Genomic DNA, 12956 nt, shown 5'->3' with positions numbered 1-12956 from the left:
ATGTTGCTGGTGTGACGGTTCCTGCTCCGGTGGAAAGTAACCAATGAGCGGCAGGAGTGCGGGTGTCTGGTTACTCCCTCTCTCTCCAGCGAGCAGGAGGGCTCACAGACGGAGAGAGAGATCTAAACCTCTCGGGCTGGAAGAGTGACTCGGCTTCCCAAAGGAACCAAAGACGCGCTGGCCGTTTTCTGCCGCGTTAAGATCATCTTAGTTTACGCGCAGGGTGCAAGTTTTCGCGCATTATTCTTTAAAGAGAAACCAAGGAGCGCGGGTTACATTTTTTCATCAACCGGAGATCATGGACCTTACGGTCGAAGTAGTTCTTATGAAGTAAAACCTGTTGCCAGTTCTACCCGAGCTGGTTTTCCATTTCAGGTTTGCTGGTGTATGTGATGCTGGAGTCCTGTTTGCGCACTGGCTGGTAGTTGGAGCGAAGTTTGAAGTTGTAGGCCACTTATTTGAGAGGTAAGTTTATGTTTTAACTTCAATGCTTTCTTGAGTTTGATGCTGCTCCTTGCAAAGTTTACCAGCGTTTATATTGGTCTATAAACCGCGCAAGTAGCTCTGCGCTGGCCATGAGGCACCAGGCTTTGGATTAGGAGAGCTTTTTGTGTATATTCGAGCAAAAACGCGACTTTTATTCGAGTTTTATCATCACAGACTACAGAACATTTCAAGAAGGCGTAATGTATGTAAAATATAATCGGCTGCAAGTACATTATGTGTCAAATGTTGCACAGTGTTGGATGGTGGAGCAATTTGGAAGGACCGCAGGTGTTACTCGTATCTGATGAAGGCCATTGGTACACTTGAGCGATAGTTTTGTGCATTTAACAAATAGTTTTAGTCAGTAATAATGAAATGAACGACTTTAGTGTGTTATTTGGTAGAATTATTGAGGATATGTCACTGTTTTGGCTCCTTTTTGTAGCCTGACCACCAAACCATCACATTACAGGTCTAGTGAACCCTCTAACGGGGAATTTTTAGTTATAAAAGTTAAAAAGAATGTGAGCTTAACACAAAAGATTGAAACTAGCAATGAAGAAAAATATATTTGATGACTTTTGTACATGTAAACACATATGGTAATGAAAGAGAGTTTTAATATTTTGATATTGTGATGCCCAGGCCTAGTTTTGTGCTGCTTGTCAGCATTTCAATGGATTATTACCAGACATAGAAATCCCAATCTCAGTAAAATCACTTTTATCAAATCCGGTAATCACAAATGACCTGAAAGTAATGTCATTTCAGTAACAAATTATAATCACAGACCATTACCAAGCTACATTACCACGATTGTGCTATCTTTCTATAATAATGTTTTAGTGACCACATCAAAAGATTGTGCTTGCTTTTTATATTTTAGTGACCACATCATCAGTTTGAGAAACCTGTCATCCTCAGATCCACTTCGGCTCCCCAAAGCTGTCATTTGAGAGCTGAAACTTGTCATTTTTAGTCTGTTTATATCTCACGATGCCACTCCTGATCTAATGGCAGGAAGAGCTGTCTCTTTCCAGTGTAAACATGAGCAGTTCTTATGAAATTGCACTGTGTGGTTTGCAGTTCACAGAATTAGCAGTAAAAGAGCAGCTTCTTGCACAGAGGAACGTTCCTGACAGTGAGGGTGTCTGATTCATCCAGCCATAGTTATAGGGGCCAATACGAGTTCTTGTTTTCTTTTGTGCGGTGGTCCGAAGGTTTGTTTTATCCTCCGCGCCTAGCTCAATGGATCTTTTGTTTCAGGTCTCCATTGCAGTTCATGCAGTTCGGGCGCAGCTTACATCTGGGTTGTGAGAATCTGGCTTGGTAATCTCGCCTACAGAAACATCTCAAAGTTCATTCGTGCAGGACAGGAGATGGTTCAGACTTAGTAGTCCAACTTTGACAGTTCAGTCTTTCAGTTTTAGCCTGTTTTTGAGCGCTTTGTTAGACCGAAATTGGATGGATGTGAAAGTAGGCCGACAGTGAAAGCGGTTTACCTGTGTCCAGTGCATGAGGTCACCTTTGGCTGTCTGAATCCAGCTGCTATGTATTTTGGTGAGCTACGGGCCTGTCAGATGGATTATGGTGCTTATTATGTGATGTAACAGCCATTTGGATGGTGCATTTGACAGGTGACTTGAGGGCAAGAAAGGGCGGGCGTGCTGGTTTGCTTGCTTGTAATGCATTTGTGTAAATGTTTATTCAGTTTCCTAACATTTGGTTGAATGGGAAGCTTCTGTAGGCGACTTTGAGAAAGCATCTCAATCTTGGTTGGCGTCTGGTTTCGCAAAAACAATAACATAAGTTTCAAGTTATTTTAAGCAGCTTTGTGTCCACTGGTTTTTCCACTCGTGATCTAAGTAGATCTTTCTCGCTAGATTGCGAAACGAGTTGAACGGAAGTCTCAGTTTTGATGGCTGCCTGGATCAAACCCCACCCTCACACCTTTGATGCTAATTCTGCTCCTTCAGCGTGTTATTTTGTTCAGGCCTGTCTCCACTGAGGAAATTCCATCTCTGCTGAACCACAGTTCAGTGCGCTTTTACACGCCAGGCGCGCACAGCTCAGGTTTTTAGTTCAGCTAAATTCAGTCATCTATGTGAGGTGTTTTTCTGAACAGTGAATACCACTTTGGAAAGTGCATTTGTAATCTCTCTTGCACTCTGCGTTGTGCTTATTCTGAGAAAATGCTTTTAAAAGCATTTTCATCTTTATGTTCTACCGACAGATTTAGCCTAGTTTTCTGTTCTGAGTCAGTGCTGATGCATATTTTTAATGATGTCTTGGAATAAATGGATTTTTGAGCACAGAAATAAAGCTTTAAATGTTTTATAGAATGATACACTAGTACTCTTCAAAAGTATGGGGTCAGTTTTTTTTTTTTGAAAGAAAGAAATTACTTTCTATTCAACAAGGATGCATTAAATTGATCAAAATTGAGATTTTTGTTACAAAAGATTTCAATTTCAAATAAATGCTGTTCTTTTGAATGTCCTATTCATCAAAGAATCTTGAAAAAAGTCAGTTTCCACACAAATATTAAGCAGTACTACTGTTTTCAAATGTTTCAGAATATTAGAATGATTTCTGAAGGATCATGTGACTTTTAAGACTGGAGTAATGATGCTGAAAATTGTGCTTGCATCACAAGAATAAATTGTTTTAAAATATATTCAAATAGAAAATGGTTATTCTAAATTGTAATAATATTTCACAATATTACTGTTTTTACTGTATTTTTTAATCAAATAAATGCAGCCTTGGTGAGCATAGGAGACTTCTTTCAAACAAATAATAAAATCTTACTCTTTTTCTAATGTTGATTTGACACAAATAACTAGACTTTTGTTTTTGTTTAAACATGATGCAAAGGTGATGTGGGTGGTTGCCAGTATGTTCCTGTGTTGTTGCAAAAGGGTTAATTTTATTTTCTTGTGTTTCGGTAAACAAGGCGTGCAAAGTAAGCTTTAAAATAAAAACGTTCAACCAGTTTTGGGATTGTAGCTTTTTTTTTTCTGGATGCTTCACATATTTTGGGTTTTTCCAGGATGGAAACTTACTGAAAGCTGGTATGATGTGCATTCTACCAGTATATTCAAGTCAAACTGGGCTGTTGTCCCGGGCACAGTGTATAGTACCTTTGGCCTAGGCTCAACACATGGCGGACATCAGTGCATCTGACCCAGAGAAGACTCGCGAGTGGGCAGTTTTATTCCGGAGGCCTCTGGTTTTCTCTAGAACTGTACTTTAGAGTCTTAATTACTGATCACACCATTGGGAGAAGAAAAAAGGCTGTGGAAACCACCCACCCACACTGATCTGGGATCAGAGCCTGCCATATGCGGACTACAAACTGTACCATTATGAAATGGATTGCAAAACTGACAGTAAATCACAATTAAAGGGAGGATCTAGCAAACACTGAATTTAGAAATGGTTTTGGCATTGAAATGGGTTGGGAAGGGTGGAAGTATAAAACATATACTATATTTTTGCAATGTTTTTGCTAGTGATAGTAAATTTTCGCAATGATTTTAAAGTGCTTTAGTCATTGAGTTTCCTGAAAATGGTCATTAGTTTCCTAGTTTAACAGCATCTCTGATTTAACTTTTAGTGGTTTAAGAGTTGGATTTAACAGCATTCAGAACAGATCAGGAATGTCAGGAACATCAGTTATCTTGGCATTCATTGTAAACAACATTTATTATAAACCAAATACCAAACTTTAACAAATTTATGCTGGAAAAGAACTCCACAAATAAACTTAGGCTCGCACATACTCTACCTTTGCATGTTTCACATGGTTGCATTATGTAAGTTGATGCAAATTATGTAAATTGACACGTTTCAGATGATAAAAACGCGACATTGCAGTAGATTATTATATTTCACTGTTATTTCTTTTTTAGTATTTTTTTTACTATTTTACTTCATAAATTACACATTTAAAATACTGGTGATGCTCATGAAGGAGAGAAAAGGAGGAGTTGTTTGGTGTAATTCTGGTCCCCATAGAAACCTTGTTATTAGTAGACATGGGGAGAAGTAGTAAGGGCAAAGGGACGAGGGTAGAAATGATAGACTGAGCAATGAACAATCATGATGAACTTGGACAAGCAAAGTGGTGGAATAGGAAGAGAGAGAAGAAGATCAGGGGCTGGGTCCATCTTTCAGCCAAGTAGTGACTCATCCAGGGTAAAAGGGAGTTCTACCTTGTAAAAGTGTTTTGTTTTCGCTGCTGAAAATATGCACTGATTCATCATGGTGCAGTAATCTGGTCCTTCCAGTCACCTGTGCTACTGCAGAAGTCTACTGCTCTCATCTGCTTTCAGAGTAGCATGTTGGCAGAGATTATGGTGCAGTACAATTATAGAAGTTGACTTTTTAAAGAAGTGGTTCTCGGTTTTGCTATGATTCCAGAGTCTAGTTTTGAAATCAAGTAGCGGCACAATACATAAAGGTTTTATTGTTTAGAATAAAATAAAAAAATAAAATAGCTGCATAGGCCATACATTAGAAGATTTTATATGTATTTGTGTATGTGTGTGTGTGTATATATATATATATATATATATATATAGATATATATATATATATATATATATATATACACGTCTCTTGTGCTCATCAATGCTGTATTTGATCAAAAATACAGAAAAAAACTAAATACTATATATAAATAAATAATTTATATTTATGGAATGGAGTTTAATATATATATATATATATATATATATAATATATATATATATATATAATATATATATATATATATATATATATATATATATATATATATATATAATCTAAAAAATAAAATTATTTCATTGTTATTACAGTATTTAATTATATAAATAAATAAATAAATATTTTGATAATTATATAAATGTTTATATGTAATATTTTATATAACGTATTAACTTTTTATATTTATCATTTATACATTTATAAGGTTTATCAGTGATGCATGAATTCATGCTGATGTATCAGTTTAACTAAATACAATATTAGGATATTTCAGTCTATTATTAATGGGATTTGATTTATGTGTGATTATTTGGTAAGGTGCATTCTATTGTTTGTTTGTTGACATCATTTGAGACCCGCATGCCATTTTTGGGTCATGAACCACCTGTTGACAACTAGGCTACTGTTTTAAAGCTGAAATGTGAAGAATTTAATTGAAGGAAGCATTGTTGCATCCTGTTTTATGTCATACAAGTGTTTAGGTCTCAGTGATCTGTTTTTGGAAAATCTGTGTATTAATTTGTGAGGCTTTCCTGGCTCTAATGTTTTCCTTATTTTAACAGATATTGAGTAAGAGAGAGAGAGAGAGAGGTAACAGGATCCAGCAAAGGATTCTGGGAGTTTGGGTGTTTTTTGCTTTCTCCTGGCAAAAGCATCTCCAAGAAAGATTTTCGGCTCAGCTTACTGGCATCGGGCTGTTCTTAGAATTACAGATGCTTTAACCGGGTCCAACCACAGATTAATGTTATGAGAAAATTAAACATCCTCTCTATTGGGCTTTGCTGTTCTGTTGGAAACTGTTAGCCCATGCTTCTGTTTTTATTTGACTGCTTCTAGAGTTTTATTCTTGAATCTGTGTTCTGCCAAGTTCTGCAACAAAGTGGAAAATACTGAGATGATGACTTCCATCTCAGGCATTTATGGGAAAAACAGAGTGCCTGTATCATCTGTAGGTGGGTGTGCAAGACCAGGAAAGTGTCCTCTGGGTGAAGGATTTCACCCGCGTGAAATATAATGTTTCAAAGATTAATCCCTTTAAAATCCTGGTTACTCTGACCAGGAAAGCCCTGACCATGCTCATTGTTTGTGTTTCCTCAGCTCGCTCGGCACTCTGGGAATAACTTGGCCCAAATCTACTATCCATTGCAGCTCTTCTTTCCGTACTGTCTAGTTTAAGAGCTTTATGTTTCATGTCTCACCTCATTGCTGCTGCATTGCTTCATATTTTAAAAGATCTATAGACCATTTATGGAGACTAATGAGCAGCTTAGTATATAAACAGCAACATTTACGTAGCAATCAGAATACGTATTCAATATGTTGGGATGCAGGGTTATTATAGTTAACTGAAACCATAAAATGTACATTTTTATTACTTAAACATTACCTGAAATAAAATATACAAAAGCAAAGTTAAAATTTCAGCCATTTCTCGTTTTCATTTTGTTTTTTGTTTTTTTATGTACTAAAACAACTGAAACTAAAATTAAAATAAAAATGACTAAAAACAATTAATACAAATTTAAAACATTTCATTTTATTACTTACAATTACATACATTAAAATGACAAAAACACAACTAAATTACAAAAATATTAACTAAAATTCTAAATACTAAAAAATCTAGTTCAAAATTTTAATGAAAACTGTAATAGTATCTTAATTATACTGAAATAACACTGGTGGAATTTAATTAATTTCATATGCAAATTATGGTTAGCTAATTTTAAGGGATTATTTACAGTAAATCTTAAAGGTGCAGTAGCAACAATATTTATTATTATTATAAACTTGACTAAAGATAATAATGGACATCAAAGAAACATGTTTTAAATGAAGCTTAGTATTACAGAAGTAAGTTGAGGTTGTGTTTGTGTGTTTTTGGTTGTGTGTCAGTCACTGTAAAAACAGGCTTTTCTTCCTTCTCTAGAAACATTTTCCCCAGACGTGCAAGATTTCTTCTTTAGGTGATTACATACCGCATAACCCAAATTCCCCTGCAGACTGAAGCGCTTCAGTGCTGCTTGATGCTTTTTAACATGTTTAGAAATATATGCCATCATGCATAATGACTGGGAAAAGACACATTTCTGAAATTTGCATAGTGAAATAAACAAACACTTGGATGTGAGAGCTCCCAGGATTGTTGGGAAGGTCTAACATATGCTGTGTTGGGAATGGAATGTTAGCGTACTGCATACTGTGTGGTATATACTGAATCCTGCATGCAGTATGTTACACATTGTTCACACATGACTAAGTTGCGTGCAAGGTTTAACACACAATAAGTACAATTATATTGCATTCTAATTTTGTGTAAAAAATGTATTAACTGTTTGGTCCGAGTCAAACTGCAGCTAATATTGCCTCTGGATAATTTGTCGCACATTAAAGGAATATTCTGCATTCAGTATAAATTAAGTTCAATTGACAGCATTAGTGACACAATGTTGATTAGCACAAGAAAATCATTTTAAAACAAAGCTAAGTTGAGGCGTTAAGATTCAGAGCGATTTTGTGGAGCATTTTTTATTTTTTAACAATAGCATTGTGTTATTCTTTGGGATTTTTATAGTTAACTATAACTAAAGGCTAAAATCGTAAAATAAACAAAAGCTTTACCTGAAATATATTTAATGTATATTAAAAAATCTATAAAATATTTCAGGTTGTCATTAAGACTACATTTCACATTTTCATTTCAAGTTGATGTACTAAAATATCTAGGCTAAAACTGAAATAAAACTTAATACTACTTTATAGACATTAAAAACAAAACATTGACAAAAACATGCAACGAAATGACTACAAATAAAAATAAAATAAAAACAAAATATAAAAACAAAAATGGAAAAATGTTAATTAAAAATATTAGAATATTATATCAAACTATAATAGTGTGTCAGTGATATTAAAATAACATTGGTTCACATGAATATTGTTTTCATCTTGACTATACTGTTGAAACACTTTGTATTTTCAGTGTGTATTTTAATGTTTCACTTCCATTATGAGTGCCTCACTGTAGATTTTTATAAATTTATCTTTTATTTTTTTAAGAAAATAAAGGACAAGTGGAAGTTCTTTATTGTGGTAATCCACATTACGCCCCATGCTGTGTTGTCAATTGAGCTTGGGAAAATTGACAATTGGGAAATCAAATTCAAGTATTCCTTGTCATGTGAGTATTCAATGCAAACTGAAAATTTGCATGCTGTGCAAAGTGCTCAGTACAACTTAGGTTGTTTCCTATTTCAAATTTTGTGCAATCTGCTGAAATCTTTTTAACAAGATCTGAAGCACTGCTTTAGTTTTAGTTCAAGCATCCCCTATTAATCTAACACATTACCAAGACTTTGCTCTGCTGGACTGAATATAGCCCATATTCTTATACGTGTCCTGTCCTGTTCCGCTGTGGCTGAGCGTACCGGTGGGAATGAACCAGTGCTCCACAGCACCCCGAGAGACTAAACATTCCACTCGCTGCCTGCGCTGGAATAACAAAAGCAGAGGAAAGCAATCTGCATACGACAGCCCCCACAGTAAGGGCTAATGAGGCGTACGGGAGGGGTCTGGAGCTCACTTTCCTCTCCTCATATCCCTCTTTCAGAGTCTCTCATCCCCAGTGAGCATTCCTGCATAAATATGCGCTTATCTGTGGCGCTCTCTCTCTCATGTGGACTGACCTGCTCTCGCTGCTGGGGCCTTGAGTATCTTAGATGGAAGCTGATTGCCACATCTTTATTTTAGTGCATTCTTGATGGGTTTTGATCACTGAAAAATGAGTTTTAGTGCTTTTAAAAATAATCTTTGCTTGTAAATTCTAAAAGCAGCCCCCCTTAATCAAGGTTTTCGTGGTCACATGATTGCTTTTTTTAAAGATCGTTTAAATTTTTATGTTTATGTATTTGGGGGGGGGGGTGCTTTATAATATATACTATATAATATTTATGTGAAATTATAATTTTATAATTAAATAGAAACAACAATTTATATAATTATTATAATATAAACTATATATTTAATTGTATGTATGTGTATATAGTTTATTTATAGCTGAATAACATAAATGTAATTATAATTATACATATATAATTATTAATAAATTGTATAAAATGCTTATGAAATTATAATTTTATAATAAAACAAAAACATGTATGTGTGTGTAATTATATATATATATATATATATATATATATAATATATATATATATATATATATAATTGCTGTCAAATCGCGATTAATCACATCCAAAATAAGTTTTTGTTTACATATTATATGTGTGTAATGCGTATATTTATTATGTATATATAAATACACACACATGCAGTTTATATTTTGATAATATTTACTTGTTTATACATTTATATATTAATATTCTTATATTTTATATAATATAAATATATATTTAATATATAAACATAACATATTTTTATTAAATATATGCATGCATGCGTTTGTATTTATATATACATAATAAATATACATTTATACAAATACATATATAGAAATTTATATTAATGTAATGCCAATTTATAATATGTGTGTGTGTGTGTGTGTATATATATATATATATATATATATATATATATATATATATATATATATATATAGATATATATATATATATATATATATATATGTGTATGTTACATTTTTATAATTTAGTTATATTCATTTATAATTATAAATAAATTTTATAAAATATTATAATTTTATAAGAAAATAAAAATGTATGTTCTTATTTTATATGAATGAATGAATGAATGAATGAATGAATAAATAAATAAATAAATAAATAAATAAATAACAAAAATATATTTATGATCCCCAAATTTGACATAAGACTATGACAGAAGTCACAAATGTGCTCTGATGACAGTCCCCTAAAAAGTCTGACTCCACAGTTCAATTGAAATGTGACAAATAAATATTTAGGTAGCCCCACGTAATGCCCGCTCAAAAGTAATCCCTTAAACCCTGAGCTTACCCTATCTCTCTTGCCTCACGGCATGCTGGGATTGCATTGCTCTTTGTAACTACAGCTGTGGCAGCAGTGCAGAGGTTTGGACATAATAACGAACAATTTCACTGCAAGGAGTGTAACTGACCCCACCCTGACAATTAGACCTGACGGGACACGAGTGGCTTCGCTTGTTTTGTTATGACGTTATGGCGAATGTTGGACAGTTTGAATCAGCTGGACAATTTCAGGAGTGTTTTTCTTTTCAGAATTGTATTTAAAATGAAGTGAATGACAGGTTTCTCCTCACCTAAGCTGTGTGGTATTCTGTAGAGATCCGCTGTGACAAACAGCTTGTACACAGCATGACATTATGCAAGCTTCAGGAGAGAGGATGGAAGAGCACATGCACACAAGCTTGAATCACAACACTTTATTGATTCTTTTTGTACATCAATTTCTGTTCTTATATGTGAAGTATATCATTTCTGTAGCACCAAATGTATATAATATATATTCATATACCAGTATTTATAGCTTACTTCCATTCAAACAAACCATTAAAATCTTGATGGATAAAACCAAGCCTTACCCTACATTATTTATAAACAAATATTATGTTACCCTAGGAAATATGGCATATTACAGAAGGTAAATGTGCTGCTGTTTCTTTAAAGAGATCATGTTGTTCCAAACCCATAAGATCTTGTTCATCTTTGAACTGCATATATATATTTTTAATGAAAGCTTAGAGCTTTCTGTCCCTCCAAAGTCTAGGTAACCAAAACTTAGAAGATCCAAAAAGTACATAAAGGGTTAGTGAAATTAATCCAAATAAATTAAGCGGTTTAATTTAGATCTTGTGAAGAGATGCTACTGCTTTATATGATGTCTTGTAAAGTAACCTGGTTCGAATCAAAGTTAAAGTGAGGCATATATATATGACGCATTACAAACCGAACAAATAATTTAATTGAATTGAAACAAGTGAACACTTGTTAATGTCCTTGATGTATGTATGTACAGTGATGATGATTGTAATAACAACATCGCTGTGTTTTGTGACCCCACAGGCAGCATGCATGTGTCTCTGGCTGAGGCGCTGCAGGTGAGAGGAGGGCCGCTGCAGGAGGAGGAGGTCTGGGCCGTCCTGAACCAGAGCGCAGAGAGTCTGCATGAACTCCTCCGCAGAGGTAAACCGCCACCCTGACTCGCAGTGCAGTGATAACGTCTCTCAACGGTACCCAGCCACGCTGGCTCAGAACATGAAGCCTTGGGATGGCCGAGGCAGTCAGAGACCTTGGATAGCAGTCTGATATCTTTGGAGTGCAGAAGAACATTTGTTGATAAAACATTTCCAAAGTATTCAGCGATCTGCTCCAAATATGCAGAGTTTTTGCAAATGAAACAGACTATCTGGCTTTCTTTGGTTACAGTGTAAGCCATAAGGTTACATAAATGCGGTGTAAAACTGAAGGAGTATGAGGCTGAAATTGCTGAAAATAATATTTGTAATAATAATTATAATATTTATTTCTACTTATTTAATAATAATAAAAACACAAAAAGGGCATATTCACCATTGAAATCAATGAGTTGTAATTGTAAGTGGAGTCTTTTGTGGAGCATGCAGCATGAATTCTGCAGGTTTGAAGTTTTTGTGTGTGTGTGTGTGTTTGTAATGAAACAATCATATATGGCCTTTCCAGAACCTGGTAGTTTCTGTTGCCAAGCAACATGCAGCAAATGCCGATTTATTGTGAATATGCTGAAAAATCTGACCTTGTGTGTTCCAAACCACTAGTGCGGTGCCATTCAGATTGTTTTTGTTGTCTTGCAGAGTATTTTTCTTAATAGTTTGTGGAATTTTGGAGATTTACATTCCATTTTTTCAATTATCTGAACAAACTAAACAAAGCTGTCTTCGCATCTATTTCCCTTTTCTTCAGCTTGAATCGGTTCCTTTTTTGTCTCTCTAATACTTTCCACTCTCTTTCTGTCTGAATTTTTCCTCGTTCACCTGGTTTCTCTGGTTAGGTCAGCCTGTAGCAATTTCGGTTTTCTTCAGCTTGAATTTTTGTAGTTCTTTCCAAATTGTATTTCTTCTTGTCATGAAAGCTTGGTAAATGTACAAAATGTCTCAGTTTGACATTTCAGAAGGGATCCAATATCGCTTTCATTTGCACTTACAGTTAGCCTGTTGACTTTCAATAGAGGAATTTCATACGCTAACCTTGTGTTTGCGTGTGACGAATAAAAAAATTTACCATGGTGGCCATAATTTCCACCAAAATGGCTATTATATATTACATGCTACTGTAGGTAAAATATGCTATGTGACTTGGTAAGCAAGTGCACTAAGAACACTAGCAACTGCATAGAAATGCGCTAACACTAAGAATACCTTAGTATCCACAAATGCGGTAAAGACCTTAAGAATCGCCTAGCAATCCGTTAAAACAGAACACTTTAGCAACCACATAGTAATGGGCTAAACCACCTGGAACATCTTATCAACCATGTAGCAATGTGCTAAATCCTTCAGGAGACCTTAGCAACTTAGCACCTTAGCATAACAAAACGCTAAAAAACAATAATAACACAAAACAACAATTTAAAAAAAACAAAAACACACAATAACACCATAACAATTCAAAAAAAAACAAAAAAAAACATAACAACCCTACTAAAAATTCTCAAAAAACAGTTGAAATGCTTTAGCAACTGCATAGCAGTGCGCTAAACACTAAGAAC

The 12956-nt window shown here is 34.5% G+C and overlaps 1 protein-coding gene across 9 annotated transcripts in view; it reads left to right on the top strand.

Moving 5' to 3' along the window:
- Positions 1 to 12956, top strand: part of LOC109045119 (tyrosine-protein phosphatase non-receptor type 13-like) — a 70363-nt gene continuing 57407 nt past the window's right edge. For 4 of the 9 annotated variants that reach the window (XM_042748273.1, XM_042748277.1, XM_042748274.1 and 1 more), the window contains exons 1-2: positions 2 to 465; positions 11276 to 11395. In XM_042748273.1, the coding sequence (XP_042604207.1) occupies positions 11281 to 11395 (115 nt within the window). In that variant the 5' untranslated portion in view covers positions 2 to 465; positions 11276 to 11280. Of the gene's footprint in view, positions 466 to 11275; positions 11396 to 12956 lie in introns of all 9 variants that reach the window. The other 5 variants (XM_042748279.1, XM_042748278.1, XM_042748275.1 and 2 more) reach the window with 2 other exon arrangements.

This window comes from Cyprinus carpio, chromosome B21 (genome assembly GCF_018340385.1).
Source record: "Cyprinus carpio isolate SPL01 chromosome B21, ASM1834038v1, whole genome shotgun sequence".
NCBI classification, from domain to species: Eukaryota; Metazoa; Chordata; class Actinopteri; order Cypriniformes; family Cyprinidae; genus Cyprinus; species Cyprinus carpio.
Note: the sequence above shows the minus strand (reverse complement) of the source record. Positions and strands in the feature narration are given on the sequence as shown.